The following is a 27,612-nucleotide window of genomic DNA, read 5'->3' as shown; positions in this document are numbered from 1 at the left end:
GAAACTGGGTCATGTGGGGTCAAAAACTAGGTCAGTAGGCCAGATCAAAGGAAAAACTTGTGAACACTCTAGAGGTAACAGTTGTGACCCAATGTTTATGAAACTTGGTCAGAATGTTTGCCTTGATGATCTCTAGGTCAGTTTTGAAACTGGGTCATGTGGGGTCAAAATCAAAGGAAAAGCTTGTGAACACTCTAGAGGCCACAGTTGTGACTCATGTTTTATGAAACTTGGTAAGAATGTTTGTCTTGATGATCTTTAGGTCAAGTTTTGAAACTGGGTCAGTTTTGAAACTGGATCAAAAACTAGGTCACATGGTCAAGTCAAAGGAAAAGTTTGCGAATACTCTAAAGGCAAAAATTGTGACTCAATCTTTATGAAACTTAGTCAGAATGTTTGTCTTGATGATCTCTAGGTTAATTCGAAACTGGGTCTTGTGGGGTCAAAAACTAGGTCAGTAGGCCAGATCAACCCTGGTGAGCGATATAGGGCCATCATTGCCCTCTTGTTATTCTTCGAAAGGTATTCAACCGAATAGTTTTTCATTTTCTATAGTATCTGAAAGCAAAGTTTTTAAGTATCTAAACAATCTGTGTCCAAATAAAGCTACAGGGTTGGATGGGATCCCCTCTCGTTTTTTGAAGGACTCAGCCTCAATTATTGCTGATCCTCTCTCACATATTGTTAACCTGTCTATTACAGGGTGTGGTTCCCAATGACTTTAAGTCTGCCCGAGTAGTCCCCTTATACAAGAAGAATGACAAGACGGATGTTGGAAATTACCGTCTAGTCTCCATATTAAGTGTTGTCTCTAAAGTCATAGAGAGGGTCATTTATGATAATTAGAGGAATACCTAATCCAAAATAGGCCCTTGTACGAGTTTCAGTCAGGTTTCTGGCATGGGTTTTCCACCGATACTTGTCTTGTTCATCTCACTGATTATATCTGTTTCCAAATGGACAAAGGTTATCTTATTGGCATGGTTCTTTTGGATCTCCAAAAGGCATTTGATACAGTTAATCATTCCATTCTCTTAATGAAAATGAAAGCTTTAGGTCTCTCTGAAACTTCCTTGCAATGGTTTTCTTCTTAATACCTGTTAGACAGACACCAACTAGTGGAGCTCTCAGGTATTCTGTCATCAACAGCCAATGTTTCCTGTGGTGTCCCCCGAGGTTCAATTTTAGGCCCTTTGCTTTTTTTAATCTATGTGAATGACATGTCTGCTGCTATAAAGAACAAACTTTTACTTTATGGGGATGATTCAGCAATCCTTGTCTCGGCCAAAAACAAGCGAGACATCGAAGAGATTTTGAGTCATGACTTGAATATTGTCAGTCAGTGGCTTGTTTGTAATAAGCTGTCCTTGCTCCCTCATATACGAGTGATAATTTTACCCCTGTCAGTGCTGTCCATAATTACTCTACTAGGTTCAGGGTAAAGGTTGGTTCCAACTCTGACAGTCCATGTGATATAGTGTCAGATAGCAAGAGATATGCTATTCCTATTGTCAAAGGCTTTGGCAAAAAGTCTTTTGCCTATATGGGGTGCACCCTGTGGAACAGTTTGCCTCAATATATCAGGGATTCTAGAACTACCTCTTCTTTTAAATCCAGGGTCAAGGAACATTTTTTAAATTCTATTTTACTTTCACAACATGTGCTATAATTTGTTCAGATAGATAGTCAAGTTATATAAATGTTTTTTCACATGATTGTGCTTTAAACATTTTTAGTATAGTCTAGTCATATCCTAGTCATTTTAATGTTTCACGGCAATTCAGAATAATTCTCACCCATTGATTCTGCCTATGTCACACAACACTACATCTCAAGGACCACAATGGAAATAAGAGTTTATTAAAACTCTTTTTTGTGTTATCCTTGACATATAATGTGGATTGACATGGCTATATTAATTCATATATTGTTTATTGTTTGTTGTATGTATTGATGTCATACTTGCCATGTAATTGGACATTTTATGTTGAAATAAATCTATCTATCTAACACAGCAAAGTTAGTACTTCTTTCTATAAGAATAGTATATTCTTAGAACCATACATCAAAGGTTCAGATCAAACTTAGAAGTCAATGTTTTTTGTCAGTACTCACTGGACTCATATTTATGAATGATTTCTGTGTCTACACACCACATAGCAGGCACAGATCAACATATAAGTTACACTGCATTATAAAGGTGTGGTAGTAGAATTTTGAAAAAATTAGATGGTGTAGATAATGTCATTTTTATGCCCTAAAATGAATTTATCCATGTGTTAAATTCAGGCTGTGATATTATATGGAAATGTTCTTTTTATGATAACTAAGGTATTATGAATGTTTTATATCAATCCCCAACAGCTAAAGCTGTTATTCTGGTAATTGAAATAGGACTTAATAAAATACAGTTGAAAATACCTTATCAAAATTTTTCTTTGAAGATAATTTCAAAACTAATCAAAATAAGAAAAAAAGTTCCTTTTACTGCCCATGAAGTCTTTTTGAATGATGTTTATATAAATAGACTAGAGAAATGAAGAAAAAAAAACTTGTTATCTGAAAGGAGGTTATTTATTAGCAGTTCTTAATGAAAATGAGAGGATATTTGAAAATAAATCAATGACCATTCTTTTACAAACATTAGTTAAGTGATTATTCTTCAAAGAGCTTACTTTTTTTATCTTCAGGATTGTGTCCAGATTGCTCATATAAACTCAATTATCACCACAGGTAAGACTTGACTAATTTACTTCACAGGTAATCCCTTAACTAAAATTATGATGATAGATTGAATTTGAACCATATGTCACCCCTTTACTACATTATCACCATAGGTAAGTACTAGACTGTACTTGAATCATAGGTCAGTCCTAAACTAAATGGTCACCATAGGTAAGTCCCAGAATGCATTTGGACCTTAGGTCAGTCCTAAACTAAATAGTCACCGTAGGTAAGTCCCAGAATGCATTCGGACCTTAGGTCAGTCCTAAACTAAATTTTTGATTCCATACCTCATGTTTTTATTTCGATGTAAATGAGATGTGGAACCAAAATTTGTAGTCCTGTTTGGCACCATATAACCTATACTGTGTTGGTGCACTGTAAAACCCAAATAAATAAATAAATACTAAACTAAATAGTTACTGTAGGTATGTCCCAGACTTCATTAGGACCTTAGGTCAGTCCAAAACTAAATAGTTGCCATAGGTATGTCCCCGACTGCATTTGAACCATAGGTCAGTCCTAAACTAAATAGTCACCATAGGTAAGTCCCAGAATGCATTTGGACAAACTAAAAAGTCACCATAGGTAAGTCCTAGAATGCATTCGGACCTTAGGTCAGTCCTAAACTAAATAGTTGCAGTAGGTATGTCCCAGACTGCATTAGGACCTTAGGTTAGTTCTAAATTAAATAGTCAACATAGGTAAGTCCCAGACTGCATTAGGACCTTAGGTCAGTCCTAAACTAAATAGTTGTCAGAGGTTAGTTCTAGACTGCAATAGGACCTTAGGTCAGTCCTAAACTAAATAGTTGCTGTAGGTAAGTCCCAGACTGCATTAGGACCTTAGGTCAGTCCTAAACTAAAGAGACACCATAGGTAAGTCCTAGACTGCAGTAGGACCATAGGTCAGTCCTAAACTAGTCAACATAGGTAATTCCCAGACTGCATTAGGACCTTAGGTCAGTCCTAAACTAAATAGACACCATAGGAAAGTCCTAGACTGCAGTAGGACCTTAGGTCAGTCCTAAACTAAATAATCACTGTAGGTAAGTCCCAGACTGCATTAGGACCTTAGGTCAGCCTGAACTAAATAGACACCATAGGTAAGTCCTAGACTGCAGTAGGACCTTAGGTTAGTCCTTAACTAAATAGTCACCGTAGGTAAGTCCCAGACTGCATTAGGACTTTGGGTCAGTCCTAAACTAAATAGACACCATAGGTAAGTCCCAGACTGCAGTAGGACCTTAGGTCAGGCCTAAGCTAAATAGACACCATAGGTAAGTCCTAGACAGCCATAGCATCGTAGATCAGGGCTATACTATATCTTCAGCATATTTAAGTCCTGGACCGTCTTAGAATCGTAGGTTAGACCTAAACAAGATATTTCTTGCCTACCTAGCGGGGAAAGTATACATTTATCCGAGCACACGCCGGGGATAGATATTCCTGTCTTTCCCTAGGGAAAAACCTTGTCTAAAATAGCGTGCACTAAGGTGACGTCACATAGTACTGGTACCATTGTGACGTCATAAACTTAATGGTCTTGTTAAATATGCCAGATTCAATTTTAATGGGTTTGTAATATTTTAATGGTATATCAAATTAAGGGCCATGAAAATTTACCATCAGAATTAGACATCTTAAGATAATCAACTTCATATTTATATTTGCCTTATTGATTTAATCTACGTATTACTACACATGTAATAGTATCTATACATATGTACTGTTTTGTAAAATGCTAGAAGAATATTTGTTTCTTCTTTTCTCTCTCATTATTTTGTAATGTAAACACATGTAACAGCCTCGTACATATTGTCATATTGTATCCTTATTCTGTCATATGTTCATATGAAATGAGAAATAAATGGATATTGTATTATATTGTGTTGTACTGAGAAGGGTTTACAGGTACCGGTTTAATAGATCAAGTGACCATATGGGCAGTTTTAACTATTCAACATTATAATATTGACAAACATTCTGACCAAGTTTTTATTGGTACAGACATTAGGCATCAGGTGTATTCAAAAAGCAACTGTTGATGACAATGTCAGCACACAGTGGGCAATCACAACTTAGCTCTACTTCAGTACTTTGTGCTCAGGTGCATGCACTTAAACAGCTAAGAGCAAATGTTGGAGGAATTGCATCACAAGCAGCTCCCCTCTCCAATCAAGCGTACCACACTCTTTGATTCATTGGAACGAAGAAGCGATTGATCTGCCCATGCCCCAAATGAATTTAAATCAGACTGTAAATCTTCACAATCATGTGTACTGTTCACTTCTCTATAAACCGTAGTATCTACTCAAGGATTGGAAAATTAATTTGAAAATCTAAACTGGTCTGAACACATTTATAATGTAAATTCCTTACCCTACCCATTTTCTTATACAAATGTTGATTAATTGGACAGGAAAAACAAAAAACAGAAAAAGTGGCATGCATCAATACATATTTACCCTTACCAAAATAATGTAGATTGATGTTATCAAATAAATTAATATGTTTTCATTCGACTTTCATTGAAATAAATCCGATTTTTTGTAGGAACACAATTTGGCAAACATTTGAAAAAAAGTGGCGGAACTGCGTCAAGGGGAAATAACTTTAATGCAACTAAATATAACATCATGATATATTATAGATGGTGTGTGCATAGTATGTATTTATTGTGATTAAAGTCCATTTTAGAACAATATGGGACTGAAATTATAAGCATTCAATGGGACTGCAAGCCAAAAACCAAAAAAAAAAAGAAAATATACGAATCACATTTTACAGAATGAAGGATTTAATGGGCATCACATTGCTGTTAAGGGCCATTAAGTTTACTCTTAAATGAAATCGTACAGAACCTGAACATTTAATGGGCATTAAATCAAATTTTAGGGCCATGAATAATCCTGTTAAATTCAAAATATACAGAATTTCACTTTTTTTTCAAAGCCATTAACGTTTTTAGCTACCAAACTAAATTTTTAATGGCATGATTCATGGTCAAAAATGGGTGTTTTAATGGTATTTTAACATGGAACCCATTAATATTGTGAAACCTGTTAAATAAAGTGATGCAAGAATTAATGGGGTTAATTAACGTTTTTTTTATTTTAATGGATATTTTACAGGGTTTTAAACCATGTTTAATGGTATGTGCATCCAGTAGTGCACTTAGGTTAAATATGGCAGTCTTTTAAATAGTTTTGCAAAACAATTTCAATTTCAGGAAAAAGGAAATCAAACTGCCCAAACGGTCAGACAAGCAGACACAAAAGGTGAAGAAACATAAATATTCAAAAGAAGGCTCTAAGAGTTCAGGTATATTTCTGCAAAAATCCATTTTATCTCTGCTGAACCATTAATTAGTTAGTTTTATTATATATAGGCGGATGGTCAGGGGACCCTCATCTGTAATCAACATTAATTTAGTCTTAAGTCAGCTTCTTAAGAATTGTTTGATGGATGTTCACCTAACTTTTGCTAGAAGCATCCTTGCATAAAGTAAATATATGCCGCAAGTTACTGTATCTGTATGGTTATATGTTCCGTACTAACAATGATATTCTAAGTAAACTAGTTAAGTTTAAGTAAGTATGGTCATTGTTTAGAAATCAAAATTGGCAACATTGTCTAGCAATGAACTAGCAGGAAACTGTAAGGTACCTTTTGGTATTCCAAGTCCCGATCTGGCTGCACATTTTTCTCACCCTGTGACATTTGGCGCCATACACGGGGACATGACTGAATATACGTTCACTCGAATCCAAAGACTCCAAATACCATTCCCATGCTCTACCCACTGAGCTACCCGCCCACCTACACATTTTCTCTAGGTTTTAATATTCAAGTCCTATACCGTGATATACTCCCCCGCTATATGAAATTCATCCTCGAATTTCTATTGGGATATGGACAAAGTAAACATGATCTCAGAGTATATTCAGTCATGGCCCTGTGTTGGGCGCCAAATGTCACGGGGTGAGAAAAATGTGCAGTCAGACCGGGACTCAAACCCGGGGCCTTGGAATACCGTACTGATGCTCTACCTGGCCACCTACTCATTTTCTCTCCGTTTTAATATTCAAGTCCTATACCGTGAAAGTGGTATGTTATATACATGTTAGCTAAATGTCAGCCCCTTTGGAAGGATATTTGGAAATGTTTGACAGAAATCTTAAGTGATAGCTCTGTTATGTTTGACTTTAACAGAATACAGGTTATATGACTTTTAACTTAAAAGTGTTGTTTGAACTTAAAGCATAGCACATTAGTTATCATTCCATATATCTTTTAACTTAAAGTGTAGCACATGAACTGTCTTTCTATTTACTTTTAACTTAAAGTGTAGCCCATTTACTGTATTCCTACATACATTTGAACCTAAAGCTTAGCAGATTGGTTGTTATTCCAGAAAGCATAGCTGTTAATTGTCAATCCATATGCTATTTAATAACTCCACTCACACAAGCATTTTAAAATCAAAATGAACTCAAATGTACATTCAAAACTTGTATTGTGTTAATTGGTCTGTTGACTATCCAACATTCTGTTCATCCATTCATTCATTCTAACATGCTGATGGTGATGTTTGTTGCTGTGATACATCTTGACAACCTGGTTTGACCTGAAGCAAACTGTTATTGACTTCAGTCCCTTATTTGCATGACCAGGGGAGATGGTTTTTGAACAAGAATTCCTTAATGCTAGTCAGGTGAACCAGTCCAGAAAAGATGGTCCATAACTTACATGGCAATATTCAGAAAAATTAAGTTAAAGATGTAATAATATTGAAGTAATTGTACCTGCTTTCTTTGTGCTATAGCCATGCAAATTTCTGATTTCTGTTAAATTTCTGTTGTACTTTGCCCTTGCATGGTTCTCATAAATACTTGATTTGTTTTACTGTTTCAGTAACTAATGTTGACTAACAATCTTTGTTGTTTTTTGGTGTTTTTTTTTTAAAAAGTATGCATTCAGTATAGTTTCCCAAACAAAAATAGTTACAAAAATGTATCAATGACTGTTTCAAACATAAGTTAATGAGATCATATTACATAATTCTCCTTGCATTTACCCTCTTGCAATGAATAGCTCAGTACAGAGTGGACCTTATATCTGCAATACATTAATTAATATGAAAATGATGATTTGAGGCTCTGTAAAGAGTAGACTACTGGTTTGAGTCGTAAATTCGGCCAGGGCGTAAATATTCGGCCACCCAGTTTAAAGCTTTTTTTTTCGAGCCAGATGCTTGAGAACGCATCTGTGCATCTGTCCCTGTCATCACAAGCACTTGAGTTAGCAAAGAAGTTGGCAAAAAACAAAAAGTTAAGATGATTAGAAAAAAAATTGTCCTTTCCTAAAGTTATGTACTCCAAATAGCAAATATTTTGTCTTGCGGGTCGCGTGACGTCATCGCACGCGCTCGTTAATGCTGAGGCCCGTCAAGGGTTAATTCAAATCTAAACTTTATAACACGAAAAGAACATACGCTAACTAGCATAAAACACGTTTAAACCAAGTAAATGAATATATTGTCCCTCAACGTCATTGAATTTCCATGTCTACATTGTTTTTCACGTTGACGTCATTTCCTTTTGAATTATCTGTTTTGGGGCCGTAATATGTTTATGGTTTGCCACGGAACACGCATATATAAAAGGGTGTTATAACAGCACGTGAGCGCGCAAATCTTTCTTTTAACACACGTTTACTCTCCAGTTAAAACACCCCTGAAAAGTGAAAAGAACAGCAGTTTTATGCTAGAATGTGTAATAAAAAGTGACGTTAAACTTAAACTACATCATGCTGGTGTGAAAAGGATGACAGGCGCTTTTTAAATCTCTGTTGGCAAATATTTCCCATGAGGTATGCTACTGAAAAGTGATTGCAGTTTATTGAAAAAAGAATGATTTTGGCTGTAGCACCGATTTATTTCCAAGACAATGTTGAAAACATAACCAACTTTATGTTTAAGAAGTGGCCGAATATTTACAACCTCCAGAGGGTAAAATGTGGAGTCTAAACCTGTCCGTTATTTTAAGCGCAGTTTTATTGTTTACCATTATATATAAACAGCCGTTAATGATATGTATCAATGTTGCTTGTATTAAAGCAAATATGGTAGATATTTTGTACAGATCCGTTGTATAAAGACAGAAATATTTATGAAAAACCGCAAAAAGTGGCCGTATATATCTAGAACACATCTTGAAACTGACTGATGAGAGATTCAGTACAGATTGGACTTAATATTATCCTACACCATGAAATTGAATGACTTAATTAAGTGGCTCAGTACAGAATGGACTTTATGTCAGTGATAAATTATAAAAAATACAAAAATGATGAATAAGAGATATAAAAGATACAAATAATAGAAGTAGACTTGACAAAATAATCAGCAAGATCTGGTGGAGTTCCATTCATCCTGTAGAAAATGGTAAAGGTGTGTGATAATTAAGTAAACTGTTTGTTGTTACAAGAGTCAAAACAAGTATTCATCTCCCACTCACAGAGGGTACTCTTCCATTAGACTTTTTATCACCTGCTTCCTGGAGAGAACTCCTGCATTAATGATGACAAAGAGGGTTCAAAAGGTGTCTGTGTCCACAAGAAGGGTTCTTATTACCTTCTCCCTGAGTGTAGTCCTGCATAACTGATGTTAAAGCAGGTTCAAAAGGTGCATTGAACAGTTGGCTGTGTTCCATCTATGGTTTTTTTACATTCAAAACAGGTTGGAACAAACATTAACCAAAACCATATGATGTGTCTGTGAGTTTAGGTGCAAGATCAAGACCCCTACCTTCAACTTTAAGGTCAGATATTCCTTGTCTTCTATGCCGAGCATCACGTCCGGCACACATTTAGTTGAATGGTTTTTACTTTTTTTCTTTTTGTGTCTTGCTTATAACTTGGCACCAGCAGTTTCACTTCACTGTACCCCAAAGTCTAGCAAAAAGGGTAAATAGATTAATGTCTTTGCCATATTTTTTCACAGTGACGTTATTAACAGGACATGATTGTCTTGGTACTTGTTGTTTTTTTTTTTGTATTCAGACCATCAAGAAGGCATTAAATCTTCGGGAATAAAAGCTTAAGACTTTACTGCCAGTCTTTAGCTTTTGTTGCTGAGTTTATTTAGAGGTTTAGTTTTAATTATTAGTTAAAGTAGGGTTCTCCTCAAGTAAGTTCTTTTTGCAACAATGAAACAGTAGACATTCTGTGCATCATTCCTCTTTTGGAGTTGTAATAGCTGAGATGGAAAGATTCAAAAGTAAATGAGGAATCTATGGTATAAGAAGGTAGTTAGTATTCTTCTTATTCCCTGCAAAAGTCTGAGGGATATAGCTTAGATGCTATAGAGCAGTGGTGCATGCGCAGCTTTCCTCGGGATAATATCAGTAACTTCAGATTTAATGCCCTTTAATTGTTTTTCGATTCATAAATTCTCACATAACTAAGTAATACATAGATGGATCTTCATGAAATGTTATACAAATAGAGATCACTATAGGGTGGTGGTGTATGCATAACTTTTGTCAGGATCACTTCAGTAACTGCAGAGTTGTTGCAAGTTCGCAAAACAGCCTATTCAGCGAGGTATATAAATTCACTGAATTTGCTTGTAATTTTCTAACAATTCAGCATGATAACTGAAGTATTGATTATGAAGTTTAAGATCATAAATAAGTCCAGTTTGCAACCTTCTCTTAAGGCCATTCCCTTTTCTCCCTGGGTGAGTTTACCATATTGCAATAACAAACAACCCCCAGAGGTGGTGAATTCTCCAAGTCATATTGCATGCTGGGAACTATTTTTATATACCTGTTATATAAATGATGTTGCTAGGGAGCGATGTGTTATTTGTTATTCTTATCCCGGGGAGGAGTGTAAGTGATTCCCATTGATTCTCCAAAGTTGACTTATGATCTTAGTTTACCTTAATCATTTGTGAAGATATAACATTACTGACCTAAAACATTTGCTTTAGCTAGCTTAAATGATGACCAATGTGTGGAATGATTGATAAGTGATTGTTGTATTTTATTCTTTTTAACTTGAGGTCATGTGAGCAGTCAGTTACACCATGTGTTTATTGTGCTGAGAAAATTTATTCAAGACACTGACAGTGGTGTCTATAGTAACCCATTTGTCACTCTCAGCCATTCTGATGACATTGAGGGTTCCCAAGGCCAGGGAAAAGTCAGGTAAAAAAAAATTAAGGTCGGGGAAATGTCAGGGAATTTTTTAACTGGTCAGGGAAATGGAAACTGGCCAAAAAGCAGCAAAAAGTCAGGGAAATTTTGAACTGGAGGCTGAGAGCAAAAATTAATTTGCAAAAAGGCAGAAAGAATTAAAATAAAAGGAAAAGGCAGTTTCTTCAGTTTGGCAAAACCAAGCATTTTTTACAATATTTCAATTAGCACTATAATATATTCTGTATTTTAAATTAAAAAAAATATTGTTTATCTGTCATTAAGTCTGTTTAACAAAATTGTTTTAGAATTTTAGTAGAAATATAGAGACTGTAGAACATCATTCTGGTAAACAAGGTCATATCCACATTTGTTTGCCTGACATAGTATCATATTGTATAAATGAATTTTCTAATCATGCGTGATTTTTTCGTGCTTAGAGGTATAAAGTGCATGATTTGCATGAGATACTATGTACAAATAGCCACCTAAGCCTACAAGACAGTTTTAGCAGAGTTGTCTCCTTTTTTTCCAGATATTTTACCCAGGATCATTTTTTTTGGCACAAATAACTCTGAAATATTTTTTCAGACTGCATACTTTGATGCAGTTAGCTACACATATATCTAAAATAGATAGTGCCTACTTGAAGTTTCTATTTGTAGTTACAATGCCTATTTTAAGTCCTAATCAACACCTAAGTATTCTGGTTAAATTTCTCAGTTTCATATACACTAATATAGTAAATGATTTGTTTCGATCAGCTGTTCTTTCTAGAGATGAAATCTTGTTTCAAATGCAAAAGATGATCAATGTTTATGAAAGTTCAGTGTTGAATAACTTGAATACCTATTATTGGTGGATTTTGTTAAAAGTAGAAGACCATTTTAAAAGAAACATAAATTGTAAGGGGCCTCTGTGGCTGAGTGGTTAAGGTCACTGACTTCAGCCCCTCATCGATGTGGGTTTGAGCCTCTCTTGGGGCATAGAATTTTTCATGTGAAGAAGCCATCCATTTTCTACATAACGGCAAATTTTCAGATTTATCCAGTAGTAAAACACTAAAAAGGTATTCTTTCAGTGGATAGTATGTACCTTACTGTCTGTTACATCTCACTAGTATAATATGATGGATTGTTTAACTGGAATGAACTTTTTTCACCATTTTGTTATCCTTGTAACTTCTGTGAATGCACTTCATGTGTATTTTTGAATAAGTCAAGGCCCATAACTCTGGTTTGACTAAGTGAAATCCCAAAAAGATCACAAGAAGCACAACACATGATACATAACAATCCTCTAATGATTTATATCTCCAAGTCAAATATGTTGGCACAAACTTGTATGCACTTAATGCATACCGTGGGCTTGGTGCATGAATGTTGTAACTATGATTTTTTGTGAAAATCATTTTTTTGCATTAAATGTATTATTTTAGACATGTTCACTATATGACAAAATATCACAAACATATTCTCAATGTAACTAGCAAAATTCAGAAAATGCACGAAAGTTGTATCTCAAATCGTATTATTTTCGTTGTGCATGAATGTTGTATCTCAACTTACAACATATGCGCACACTCTTATTTTCCGACAGTTCTGTGCATGACTGTTGTAAGTAGGTAAATAGAGTTATAAATAGGACAAAATTCAATATGATAGCACCTGAAGACTACTTTTCAGATACATGAGTGTAGATATACATGTATTACTACTTATGACATCATCACTTGGTATGCTTTCCTATACAGAATGGTCTAAAAATAATGGGGGGGGGGGGGGGGGGGGCGGGGGGGAAGTTATATTTTGATATAAACAAGAAACAAGTACATGTATTTTCGAAGGATCTGACCTCAGATCAGCCTTGTCTGAACCTTTAAACAATTATATGATTTAAAATCTTATTTAACATTTTAAGAAGACAAGCTTTACTGACAATGCATTTGTTAGATAATATTAGACTAATTTTTATATCCGACACATATTCATAAGAAGTATTTTCAAAATAGTGAAACACTTATTTCTCAGCCCTTATGCTGGACACAACAGATTCTGCCATTGCATCCAGTTTAGATCATGATCAGCCTGCACATCCAGGCAGTCTGATCAAGATCTGCACTGTTCACCATTCAGTCAGTATATTTTTGTTAAGCACCCCTTTTAACAGTTAACGGTACTGTCCAGAATGAAAGACGGACAAGTTCATAATAGAAATTTAGCAGGGTAAGTGTTTATTGGGTACCTTAAAGAGCTGACAGAGTTTTCTAAAAAGATTTCCTCAAAATTAATAACTTAATTATATTTTTCAGTTTTTAATTTAATAAAAAAAATGCCTCTATATCTGACATTCTTTGGCGGTATATACTTACTAAAGCAAACATACAAATAATTGTGTTAAATGCTCAGTAAATTGAATGAAAAAAGTGCGTCTTTCTTGTTTTTATGAGTGAGTTTTTTTCTTGTAGAATTTCAAGCATTTCAAAAAAGAAATTTTGAGATTTTATACAAGTATGTGTACATGCACATACATTAAGATCCATATATAAGTGTCTGCTAAACTTTGTCCGAAAAAATGTAATAAGTTGGTTCCAAACTAAAATCTAGGTTTTATGACATATTCATAATTTTAACATGTCCAAAACACTGTGGAATGATACTTATTTCACTTGGGTAATGATTACATTTTACTTAAACTTTATCATAGACTCCCTGTATAAAATCTCAATCTTTTAACTAAAATAAAGGTATTAAATCGATATAATATTTCAATGAAACTTCAAAGTTTTGTTGTTTGTAGCATCATCTGGGACATGTGCAGTGAAAAGTCTTAATTTGATTTCTAAAATAGTGTGATATTTATTTCTAAAGTCGTTAAAATTCATTGTAAATATACTTCATTATACATAAGTGGAAACTGGCAGGTACTCGAAAATGCAGCTCTCTGATTGGTCAAATAGAACACCTAATGTACTGTGATGTCATGATAAAGTTATGAATTGCACGTCTAAATTGCATGAAAATGTTAAAGGTCTAAATTTTGACTTCTTAGATGCTGTTAGAAATAAGGAGTAATGTCCTTCACGTACAAACCTGTACATATATGAAACAGCAACCATATATTGATACTTACACAGAAATGCACGTGACTCCCAAAATTAATTATGCACAACAATGATGTGCTGCCGCGAATATATCATCAACAAGAGCTCCGCCAAGCGGGGCAATATGTAACGCCCGATGTGTTACATCAGAGGGTGGGAGCAAAATTTAAAGAATTTGACTGTTGAAGTCCAAAAGACAGAAACTCGGGGTTTTCCCTACGGCCAGTAATAAAAGAGTTTCAAAATAAGCTATTTATAGCCATAAAAGGGAAGTTATTCGAAAAATAATAATTGTAAGTGAACAAAAAAGGGATCTGCCAAATAAAAACAAGAGCACTGCATTGCAGAGCAATATACACAAAGCAAAGTCATATATGACCTTTGACCCTGAGGCGAGACATTCAAAACGTGCTCTGCATGTCGTCTCAGTGTGGTGAACATTTGTGCCAAGTTTTTTTAGAAATCCTTCAAGCAGTTCAAGAGTTGCAGAGCAGACACAAAATTGCTAACAGACAGACGGATACTGGGGTAAAACATAACATGTCCATTTGGGCGTATAACAACACAAATAGCTTTAGTTTATCAGGGTGAATTACCTTAGTATGAACAATATCATAGTCACCTGCACAATATAATTTTATGAAAAACGTTCCCTACGGAAACTTCGTTTATCTATACAAAAGCCTGAATGACGTTGGATGTAATGTCAAAATGGCGCATAAAGGGATATTTTTGTTTCGATGGTTGGGTTGAATAATATTAGGGGTGTACAATAGGCAATTTTACAGATTTCCCTAAATCTTTTAAAGTTTTACTATTTAAAAGGATAGTATATTTTGCCATTTTTAGCTCGATTTTTCGAAGAAAAAGTACTAGAGATATTGCACTCCCGGCACTTGCGTTAATTAAAGTTTTTGATCAAAGCTATTGACTTGAAACTTAACTTATTTATTTACTATCAAAGTCTACACCGCTAGAAACAATCCCCATAACTCTGTTTTTTTAATTTTGACAGAGTTATGCCCACTTTTTAACTTGAATTTTTTTATGAAAGTTTTATAAACTTTCTACAGACAAAGCTCAGAGTCAAGCACTGAGAAAAGTCAAGCGTGCTGTGCCTGTCTTAAGGACAGGTCTTGAAATTTTAACAATTTACATGAAAGACCATTTTTCAATATAATCTGTTCCGATAATTTGTTTGTTTTATTGTTCTTTTCATAAGTGCTTTTAGACGTAACTAGTTAATATTATACTTTACCATAATTCTTGGAATGAAGAGAGGGCAGACCCTTGTATAGGGTAGATGCAACTTACTATTATAATTACTGGCTGTTCTAAGGATTTTAAGTCAGTCATGACTGCAATTATTTCTCCTGTCACAGAAAAATGAAAACTTTCCAGACATTCCTGAATTTTGTTAGATATTGTCTGAAATTTTTCTGCTTTTAACAGTGTCTATGTTTTTTAGGAATATGACCCTGCCAAGAAACAATTATATAGTTTTCTTGGCCTTGGTTTCCTAAATTTGGTTATTTTTATTGCTGAAAAATAAAAGATAATAGTATGATTGTATCAAAACTGTGCACAAAAGTATTTATGTAACTTTATAAAGATGTTCCTTGAAATGTGAAGTACATTTTGAAGAGCTGAACCAAACTTTTTGTCAAAATACATATGTGAATGATCTTAATTAAGTAATTCTTATGTCTAATCTGTTCTAATTTTATTCACTGTGATATTCCTGAAATGATTTAGTTTTAATATTCAGCTTCACTGGAATAATGCACACTTGATGTTGTCTTAAGTTTTAGTTACAACATTTGTGCACAATATTTTCCATTCAGATTTCAGTGCGCCAATGTTGTATCTAAGTTATATTTAAATATATCAATTTTGGTGGAAATAATCTGTGTTCTCTGTTTTCTGCTCATAAGCATTTATCATAGAACAATAAATAAATAAAGGAAACTTTAGTTTTAATTTATATTTCAAAATAAAAATAGTTTTTTCTCTCTACTGTAAAGTTTTCAAATTATGACTTACAACATTCATGCACCAAGCCCACGATACATGTATTTCTGGCTAAGTCAAGTGCCACAACAGTTACTCTGCCTTTGCAAAGTGAAATCCAAAACAAAACTCAGTGCACAAATTCGCGTGCTGAATAATACTCCTACATGGTTACAGGACTCTAGGTCTACATGGTTACAGGACTCTAGGTCAAATATTTTTAAGATAAATGCAACACAAACTTCTAAGTACTTAATGTTTATTTTTCACTAAGTAAAAGACCATGACTCTGGTCTGACTGAGTGAAATCTCAAACAGAAAGCAAGGTGCACAACTTCACATGCTATATAACAATCCTGTAATGTCTTACGACTCTTAGTCAAATATTCATGTTAATGTTTCATGCCTCTCTATGTCAGACCATTGGTACCAAGGACCACAATGGAAATAAGAGATTTTTTTTCTCTTTCTTGTGTCATCCTTGATATTGATGTGACTGACATAGTTCATTACTTCATATGACAACTTTTATATGTGATTATAAATTTTATTATATGCATGTATTGTAACTATGTTATGTTTGCTCAATTATCGAAATAAATCTAACTAATCTAAAAAATCTAACTAATCTAAATACTTTTAAAATGCAGTCAACACATACTTTTGTGAATAATTTTGACTAAGACAAGATCCATAACTCGGGTGTGGCTGAGTGAAATTTAAAACCATACTTAAAGGTGCAAAACTCCACATTCTATATAACAAACCGGTACTATTTACTTAGTACTCTAAGTCAAATACTTTTTGAGAAGCTAGCAACACAAACTTTTATGCCTATTTTTCACTAAGTCAAGGGCCGTAACTCTGATCTGACTGAGTGAAATTCCAAAAAAAGCCCTAGGTGAACATCTTCACATGTTAATGGGTATTGATGGTTCTATCCATCTGGCTATATGGTTCAGATTATATTGGTAGAGTAACTTCGGGTATATTCGACACCTTAAGCATAAAAACGGTGAAGCAATTTTCGTTGCAGAATGACCGGTGCGAACATTTCATGAAAATGAAAGTAGACCTTTTCTGCGTCTGTAGTATAAAACGCTGCCCAGTGTTTGCATCTACATCGTCAATATGATGGACTTTATTCTGAGTGTTGTCGTCGTGTAAGTTCGACATCTTTCGGGCAAATTCGGCATCCTGATGAATTTTAAAACTATACAAGTTGAACATTAATCATTTTTGTAGAACTACATTAAAAACAGCTAATTTCACAACAGACATAACACATGGTTTTATGCTGACGAGTAGGCTCTAATTTTTCAGATTTCATAACTCGAGCTATAAAAAATAAAACAAACAATAATCTTTATTGTTCAGTAGATTATACAAACGCTGGCTAATTGTTTCGGGAAACAATATAAGATATAGCCTCATTAATGATGTTTATTTATTTATTCGTTGCTGCCTTCTTTTTTGACATGGTACCATTTGCTACCATCTGAACGGCGGAAGCAAGTTTTGACGGAGAGTAGCTGCAACATTTCACATGAATTTGTCTCGACATTTTAATCTGATAGAAGAGTTTTTGTTACTGAAATATGTGGAGTACTCGGCTATGATTGTTTTAAATAACGATCGATGATATGTTCTTATTGTATGCTATTCAATATGTTACACTTTGCATGAATTTTTATTGTCTATTGATAATTAATTGTCATATATTCATATTGGTCCCAGGTGTAATTATGTGCACGCTAATTAAATGTACAGGTGCTTTTTTAATGATGTAATTAGCGACGTCAGCTCAGGTTACATACTCTAAGAATCTGTGTGGACAAAATTAGGAAAGTTCGGATTGGTAAAAAAAGGCTTAAACCACTTCTTTACCGTAAATATCCTTTAAAGGAGATATAAGCGAATAATTTTTAATAGTATGACGAATTTGCACAACAATGTTATATCTTGTCTTGCAAATTCGTCACCCCCTAGCCAAGGTCATGCTTGGAAACATGGGATACTATTTGTTTCTAAACATCAACATCAAATATAGTTCTGTTTATATTTCGATTAAATCAAGTCAAAATGCAGTTGTAAGAATAGTTTTACATACCTTAGGTTCGCTGACCATTCTTACAGAAAACTGCGGTTTTCGTTCAAAATGAATTTGACTGTCAAAGTTACCCGATGAGCGTATCGGAAAAGGAAAGAGCACCTGTGTGATCAAAATGTTCTCATGATGTCATACATAAATATGACGTCATATAAATTACCTAAGAAGAATTATTCTAGGACATTATGGGTTTTTCCACACGGATATTAATTCAAGGTGTCCAATTTATCCGAAGTTACTCTAATACAAAATTAAAAGTATATAACAGGGAATGATTGTGAATAAATCTAGGCATAACCTGCATAGATGATTCATATATGTGACAGAGCATGAGATTTTGGGTCCAAATGCAATTTTGGTCAAAAATGCGGTTTTGGGCTAATCTGACAGACTGACCCGTTCTGAGTAAAAATCTTCAATTTGGCAACAAAAATCAGTCGTTGTCATGGAGATATTACCACTTTTTGGACACCATGTTTTTGTCTAACTGTATCAAAATTGAGACAGTATATCTTAAAAATGACTCCATATTTAAATAATATCAAGATAAAATACATGATAAAATAACAAAAGCAACATGCAATTAATGGAATGTATTTCTTTTTGTCTCTTTCTTTCATGTAGTATAAAAATATTTTTGTTCTAAAAATCGTTTCTATAGCAACACTGTTGTTTAACCTCTTTTTTAACAGTCTCTTGATGAATCTAGCAATAAATTACATAGAATGTGAAATAAATACACAATTAACTTTTTCTAGTGTGCTAACAGTTTGCAGACAACTGTTTTATGACATTCTTTTGAACAAGATACAGAATTTATTTGATATCAAATTAGACAACATCCCAAAAACTAGGACAATAATCTTATTATTATAGACACCTTATCTATTAAACAGTAAGAAAGAAAATTATTAGACTGTTATTATTAACTGTGAGTTTGCTAAAATTTCAAAAGACTTTGATATACTGATCAGTGAACCATTACCATGGCAACGATGTGGTATTTTCTTACAAAAATACTAACATTACCATGGCAACAATGTGGTATTTTCTTACAAAAATACTAACATTTTTGGCAATTTCTTTGTAATTAATTGAATATTGGAAGTGTTTTTCCATATATTTACATCAAAAGCTGTCTGTTTTCTTATTTAAAAGTAAGAGAGTAGACATCATTCTGTGAAAATTAATGTAATATGGTTTGAGAAATACATAATTTTCAGATACACCTCTCAGTTACAACTATTGCCATTTTAAGGCAGGCTTGTGTAATAACATAGTGCTTTGTTGATGCAATTATTACATATGAAAATATATTCACTAACATAATACAGCTTAAGATATATAACATATAAACAAGAAAGATGTTGTTTACATATGATGATATCCAAAAAAATTTAATATTAAAGTTAAATCAATGTTACCATGGCAACAATGTACTATTTTCTTAAAATAGTAGTTTTTTGTAAATTTTCCAGAAAGAATCAGAACATTCATTTAGCATCTGTTCAGTATACATTTGTTTTACACCACAAATGGTCAATTATGATCATTTATAAAAAAAAACAAAAAAACATAATTTTATGTAATATAACTTGTCTTTCAGAACTACATATTTTCCTGATATGCCTACCTGCTTTACAGCTCTGCCATTTTATGGCAGATATGTGTTATGATATGTTTTGTTGATGGTTACACATAAAAGATATTTTCTTGCAGTCTGATTAGCAGAATATAAACAAGACACATGCTGTTTACATAATCAAACAAATCTAAATTTAAGTCAAATTTGTGTTACCATGGCAACTCACAATGTTTTGCAAAAAAATAGCTATTTCTGCAAAGGTCATGTCATTTAAAAATATCTATTAACACAATTATAACCATGGATTAACATGATTAATTCTTGAAATAAAATATATTATATTCAGCCAGTAACAAATATTTTCTGCTATATTGGTAGTTTTCTGCCATTTCTAGAAAAATCCTTCCTACACTCACACTGGCAAGGCAGTTTTTATTGTAAAAATGTTTCCTCCAAAGGTTGTGCTTTAATGTCACACATGTTGTAGTTTTGAAACAACTAGGATTCATTCAACAGACATGTCTTAGTATATCATGCATGCAGTTTTGGAAAATTTATAAGTTAAATTCTGTATTGTTAGAACAATTAGGATAGTGCTTCTCAAACAACTTCACAGCTTTTTCTTGAAACACATCTGTAATTTGAACTAGAATTTTTAACTTTTTCAGGTCATGAGGGCAGGAAACATGACATTATTTGTGCAATATGGAGTTATTTGCTCATATCAGTATTTGTGACATGCACTCTATTCCACAGGCATGATTTCAGCTGGATGATCAGTAGAACATATAAATTCCTTCTGTTTCATTCCCATTTATATATTCATAGTTCTTTCATCACTGCAAAACAAAAATTCATCAACATTAGAACTTCATTTTAATAAGATTAGTATAAGGTTACAGAATATAAGACTGTAAAGCAACTTTTAAGCTTAAGAGAGTCTTTTTTGTTAAAAGCTGACTGAAAGCAGATTTGATAAGTATAAACTCATCCAAGAATCTTACAGTATTCATGCAGAAAAAGTAGCTTTTCAAGAATACATAAACTAGCTAAGATTCCTACAGACTAGACATACAATTCATGCAATCAAACTTAATGTAAACACAAATACTGTAAAAATAATTTTAAAAATATGAAAAAATACATACATGATATATTCAATTATTGTATGTCATTACTTATTCACTTCTTAATATATAACATATATTTGTTGAATGAGTCTATAATCAAAATCATTTCTCTTAAAATGTTATGAATGAAATAGATCATTTATGTTTATGCTACTTTAATGTCTTTATCTTTCTTAGAATAGTAGTATAGTAACTGTAAAAATGTATGAAGAAATTTACAAACCCCCATAAAATCCAGCTTGTTGTGTATAGACCTTCCTGGAAAATCATTTCACTGTTTAAGGTCATTGCATCAAGCCAAACAATCCACAGTGGTTGATCTGTAAAATGAAAAAATACTGAAAAAGGCTGAAATGTGAGATAAAAATGCCCTGGGCAGTTAGCTCAGTACATATTTAGCACAAAGACTTCTATAAAAAGAGTAATAGGTTTGAATTCCTGGCAAGGCTTTCAAAACAAAATGTATCTAAAGTTTATTTATTTTACTAACTGGGTTTTAGTCACTTGCCAAGAACAGTACAGAATGGTGAGGAATCCAGAAATAATGGCCAAGTGAACAGTATGCAAATTTTACATGAAAAGCTTTGGAAAAAACTCTTTCTCTTTCCAAGTAAAAACAATATTTATGCCTTGTAGAAGTTTTATGTATGGACTGATTTGACATTACATGTAAGAATTTAGTGGTTGAAGCTGACAATAGATGTGTTTCAACTATTCCTAATCAGTCACTTTCATGGCATGGCTATATTTATATGATAATGGCTTTAACTTTAATATGTAACTAAACATTATGACTGACTGTTGTAATTTTGTCTGGCACCAGAGTCACAAGGTCTTCATGTAACTGTCTTGCATACTGATTCTACTGAATACTTCTTGTAATTGTCTTGCATACAGATTCTACTGAATAAGAGTCAAAACCGATTTAAAAAAAGTTGAATTCATGGCAGATTTAGTAAATAAAATATAGTCTACAATATATTGACACTTGTAAATAAAATGTGAACTGCGCTAAATCTACCTCGAATCTGTCATTAGTGTCAAATCCGGGCTATTTTTGGAAAAGATATCGGACAAAACTGTCGATATGAACTCAAACAATATTTTTAACACTACATATCGCTTAAATACTTACTTACCTTGAGATTCGCTAACTGTCATTCTTTATACAATCGAAATAAATCATCAAATAATTGTTTTTGGTAGTTTCATTTTCTCCGCGACCTTCGATGTTTACAAATGGCGTGTCGATTCAAAGGGCGATAAATTATCAATCATTTAAAATTTTTAAAGAAACGGAATTGCAAAACACGGAAATGTTTATAAATGTCACTTCATTTTTTTCTTGTGGCAAGGTAGAGTATTATTGAAAACAAGAAATGCATCAATTGCCGCGAACACGTGGTAACGTCAACCATTTTTTTGGTAACGTAACTTTAATCGATGTTTTCTCAAATGACGTAACGCCGAATTTGGACCCAAAATGTCATGGCGCATCACATATATTAATGTTATATTTTGCAGATGAAGATCTTGAGAAAGATACTAAAGGTGAAGGTCAGACTGAAGCCAGAGTTGAAGGTCATAAAGAGACAGAAGCATCAGGATCATCAAGTCCAGAGAACATATGGAGTGGTCCTGCAAAAATTGTGGAAGAAAAATCTAGGTAATATTTAGAACAATCTAAAGGCTGTCATTGTTTAATCAATGCAGAATATTTTATCTCCAGTAAAGATAACGTTTGTGCGCCTCCATGATATTTGGGCTTAGATTTTCCTTTGTCTGTATGTCCCACTCCCCCCTCCCCCCATCTGTTTAACATTAGTGTCATACATATCTCAAGAAGTATTTGAATTGTAATCGTCAAACATTATAGGAATATTATTATTAAGCACGTGAAGTTGTGCACCTGGGGTTTTGTTGGAGATTTCACTAAATAAAACTGGAGTTGCGGCCCTTGACTTAGTCAAAAATATGCTTTGAAAGGCCAAAGCATTTGTGTCACCTGTATCTTTGAAAGTATTGATAAAGAGGTATTTTACTCAGCATGTGACGTTTTCACTCAGTTAGACAAGACAGGACATACAGCCTTTGACTTTATAAAAATGTACATAAAGGGCAAAAATGATTGTGTTGTATATATCTCAGAAAGTATTTGACCTAGAGTCATGAAACTTAGGAATGCTACTCAATATGTGAGGTTTTATATGGGATTTAACTCTCTAAAAACCCAAAAAGTATTTGTTTATTCTTTCAGTTTTCCTGTGTCTTGTGTTTCCTGATGATGTTTTGTAATATCCCCGATCATCACTAAAAAGTAACTTTTTATGCATCAACACATTTATGTGGGGGGCATACAGCGTTGCTGCTGTCCATATGTACGTCCGTTCGAATGTCCCGAAATCTTGTGTGTTCAACTCCTCCCATACTTTTTGCCTGATTTGCTTCAAACTTTCACAGAAGAACAAGCTTGATGTGCAGATAACCATTAAGGAAGGAATTTTTTTCTATGAATATTTTTACTGCAGTTATAGCCTGCTGATAGTTTTTGCTATATAGAGGATGGCAGAGGATGTGGGGGCATCCATGCCCTATGGACACAGTTCTAGTTTAATTTGAGTTCTTTGCTTTTTTGTGTCCCCAGTGTCAAAGACCGTGAGTCATATAGTGTTTGAACAATGCATCAGTCCATTCTTCAATCTATCCATCTTACCTTCTCCTCCTACAGTTTCCATCCAATTCAAGTCGAATGTTGTCTACATCATCAGCACGAAGTGAACATGGACATGTTATCAGGACTTTCATGCCTGCTTTCTTCTCTTTGTTTGTACCCCTATTTAGGACATTAACAATATTACAACTATACCTGTACCTTGTGTACCCAACTCCTGCAACAGTTGTCTTTCCATTCAATTGAAACGCAGTTCACTCATCAGTATGAAGTGAACATGCATATTTTGATGAGAGCGTCATGTTTTATCATTCTTTCTTGAGTTATATCCCTGGATTAAAAAATATTACAACATTTTACTGTATCTGTACCTTGTTTTCTCATTTCCTCCTACAGTTTTCATCCAATTGAATTGAAACTTTATTGTAATCATTTACATGAAGTGAACATGCACATATATTTGGGAGCTTCATTTCTGTTTTTTTTTTCTTAAGTAATATGGACCTACTGGACATTAAAATACTACATTTTCTCCTTGTGTAGACTCAACCCTATCTGCTCTAATGAAACTTGGTACACATCATCAGTATCAAATGTACATAAGCATGTTGTCAGCAGTTTAATTTTGGAAAAAAAATTCTAGACAATTATTATTGTATGACGCTACATTTCTGAACAATTGCTTCTATGCTGTTTTCAACACTTATACCTGATTTTAATACAAATTCTTATTCAACTATTCCTCACTTTTCAATTTCTGAGCAAGATGTAATTGACATTAATTTTTAGCGCGACTATACGAAATATGTAGAGCTATCCTACTCGACCCGGCATCGGTGGCGGCGTCCTTCCGCGTCTGCACTTTGGTTAAAGTTTTGATGCACTTTCTCTTTATCTTTGTTATTTCTTGATGGATTTGTTTCAAACTTAAAATAGTTGTTCCTCATCATCACCCACATCATATGGCACAAGGATCATAATTCTGGCACCAATATGTCATGAATTATCCCCCCTTTTTACTTAGAATTTCAGGTTAAAGTTTTGATGCACTTTCACTTTATCTCAGTCATTACTAAATCGATTTGATTCAAACTTAAAATAGTTGTTCCATATCATATGACTAAAGGTCTATAACTCTGGCACCAATTTTCATGAATTATGCCCCCTTTTTACTTAGAATTTTATGTTAATTTTGATGTATTTTCACTACATCTCTGTTATTTCACAAGGGATTTGATTCATACTTAAAGTAATTGTTCATCATCACCACATCATTTGACACAAGGGCCATAACTGTGACACCTGTATTTTATGAGTTAACCCCCTTTTGTACTTAAAATTTCAGGTTAAAGTTTTGATGCACTTTCACTTTATCTCTGTTACTACCAAATGGATTTGATTCAAACTTAGAATAGTTGTACTACATCATCATCCGCATCATATGATACGAGGGCCATAACTCTTCCACCAATATTTAATGAATTATGCCCCCTTTTTACTTAGAATTTCAGGTTAATTGTGGTGCACTTTCACTATATCTTTGTCATCACTTAATGAATTTGATTAAAACTTAAATTAGTTTTTTCAGATCATCATCCTCATCATATGGCACAAGGTCAGTCACCCTGGCACAAATGTTTTATGAGTTATATCCCCTTTTTACTTAGAATTAGTTTAATTTTGATGCTTTTTATATCTCTGCTGTTACTAAATGGATTTAATCAAACATAAAATGGTTGTTCCACATCATCACTCACATTATACAACACAAGTTCGATAATGCCAGCACCAGTATGTTCTGAGTTATGCCCTCTTTTTATGCCCCCGAAGGGAGGCATATAGTTTTTGAACCGTCTGTCTGTCTGTCAGTCTGTCGGTCTGTCCGCAATTTTCGTGTCCGGTCCATATCTTTGTCATTGATGGATGGATTTTCAAATAACTTGGCATGAATGTGTACCACAGTTAGACGACGTGCAGTGCACAAGACCCAGGTCTGTAGCTCAAAGGTCAAGGTCACACTTAGACGTTAAAGGATAGTGCATTGATGGGTGTGTTCGGTCCATATCTTTGTCATCGATGGATGGATTTTCAAATAACTTGGCATGAATGTGTACCACAGTAAGACGACGTGCAGTGCGCAAGACCCAGGTCCATAGCTCAAAGGTCAAGGTTACACTTAGACGTTAAAGGATAGTGCATTGATGGGCGTGTCCGGTCCATATCTTTGTCATCGATGGATGGATTTTCAAATAACTTGGCATGAATGTGTACCACAGTAAGACGACGTGCAGTGCGCAAGACCAAGGTCCGTAGCTCAAAGGTCAAGGTCACACTTAGACGTTAAAGATCATTTTTCATGATAGTGCATAGATGGGCATGTCCGGTCCATATCTTTGTCATTCATGCATGGATTTTAAAATTATTGGGCATGAATGTGTACCACAGTAAGACGCCGTGTCGCGCGCAAGACCCAGGTCCATAGGTCAAAGGTCCTAAACTCTAACATCGGCCATAACTATTCATTCAAAGTGCCATCGGGGGCATGTGTCATCCTACGAAGACAGCTCTTGTTACTAATAGAATTTCCGATTCAAGTTGCGGTGCACGAATCTGCTGTATCTCCAGTATTACTAAATAGATTTGATTAAAACTTAAAATAGTTGTTCTGAATTATTAGCCGCATGATATGACACATGGTGCATTACTTTTGCAGAAGTTTCCATGAATTATGTTCCTTTTATACTGATTTAAATTTTTGAGACTTAAGCTATTGTCCAATATCTTCATCCACATTTGAGTCATTAAACACTCCAGTGACAGCTCCAGCTTCCTCAGATGTACCCAATTTCACTATCCAGCATCAAAATAGTCCAGCGTGCTGTCTCCTGTGACAGCTCTTGTTAGATAATTTAGCTGTCAACAAAGCATGTGGTCCAGATGGTATTAGTCATGAAATGTTAAACACATGCTCAAAAACTATAGCTTAACCACTTTGTACTTTATTTAAAGATAGCTATTCTTTAAAATAGATACCCAGCTTCATGGGAAATTGCAAATGTTTGGCTCGTTGTAAAAAAAAGAGACAAGTCTTTACCATCTTACACCGATCAGTTGTGTAGATAAAGTGATGGAACATTTGATTTTTTTAATATTTGTACAATCATTAAGGTTCCAGTAATCTTATATATATCAGTCGGGATTTCACTGTGTGCCATCATACAGATGTTTATAACCAGATCAGTAAATCTCTTGGCGAGAAAATACTTTTATGGCTTTCAGTGTGATAGATCTAAAACTTTCGATCGAGTTTGGTATAAAAGCAGTATCATATTTCTGGAAACTGCCGTATGAATACATCTGCGGATGTCTCTAAATTACATTCTGGCACTTATAACATGTGTAAATGTTGAGTTATGCTCAACCCGGGGCTAGAGGGCATGAACGATAGCTTGCACTTCCATGACCGTCCATGAACAGGCTCAATCAAACCGAGCCTGCAACATTTTCGTTTATGTTGTGTTGGGCGACCTATGGTTTTCCACTTTTTTATTTTATCAACTTGATTACAGATTACATTGAAAATATATCTCAAAAGGGGGCCTCCGTGGCCAAGTGGTTAAGGTCGCTGACTTCGAATCACTTGCTCCTCACCAATGTGGGTTGTAGCCTCACTCGGGGGGTTGAATTGAGGAAGCCATTAAGCTAGCTTACGGAAGGTTGGTGGTTCTGCCCTGGTGCCAGCCTGTGATGAAATAATGCACAAATGGGCACCTGAGGTCTTCTTCCACCATCAAAGATGGATAATGTTGTCGTATGACTTGTGATTGTGTTGGTGCGACAAAGCAAAAAAAACTAAATAGGTCTCAATAAGTATTCTTACGACACTCGTTTTCAAAATGTAAGCAATTAACTGTAGGCATACATCAAGGATGGGTCTTGTGTCCTTTGTTATTTCTTATATAGGTAAAAGATATTGCCGATTCTGTTGTAAGAACCGCTAGATTCTTTGCTGATGATATCTCTCGCTGTATATTCATCCGACTGCGAATATAGAGAAACTATCTTAAATTCAGGTC

The 27,612-nt window shown here is 34.2% G+C and overlaps 1 protein-coding gene and 1 long non-coding RNA gene across 2 annotated transcripts in view; one reads left to right on the top strand and one right to left on the bottom strand.

Annotated features, from left to right (window-relative positions):
- LOC123546409 (protein FRA10AC1-like) overlaps positions 1–27,612 on the top strand; it is a 69,105-nt gene that overhangs the window by 21,611 nt on the left and 19,882 nt on the right. The window contains exons 9-11 of the mRNA XM_053550753.1: positions 2,691–2,733; positions 5,956–6,047; positions 22,390–22,531. Of these exons, the coding sequence (XP_053406728.1) occupies positions 2,691–2,733; positions 5,956–6,047; positions 22,390–22,531 (277 nt within the window). The remainder of the gene's footprint in view (positions 1–2,690; positions 2,734–5,955; positions 6,048–22,389; positions 22,532–27,612) is intronic.
- Positions 18,679–22,334, bottom strand: LOC128559387 (uncharacterized). Its single transcript, XR_008372309.1, has 3 exons — positions 22,005–22,334; positions 21,089–21,185; positions 18,679–20,574 (listed from the first exon to the last, which is right to left on the bottom strand). It is a non-coding gene; the product is annotated as an uncharacterized LOC128559387 (long non-coding RNA).

This window comes from Mercenaria mercenaria, chromosome 9 (assembly GCF_021730395.1).
Source record: "Mercenaria mercenaria strain notata chromosome 9, MADL_Memer_1, whole genome shotgun sequence".
Classification (NCBI taxonomy): domain Eukaryota; kingdom Metazoa; phylum Mollusca; class Bivalvia; order Venerida; family Veneridae; genus Mercenaria; species Mercenaria mercenaria.
This window is presented reverse-complemented; position numbering and strand designations above follow the sequence as displayed.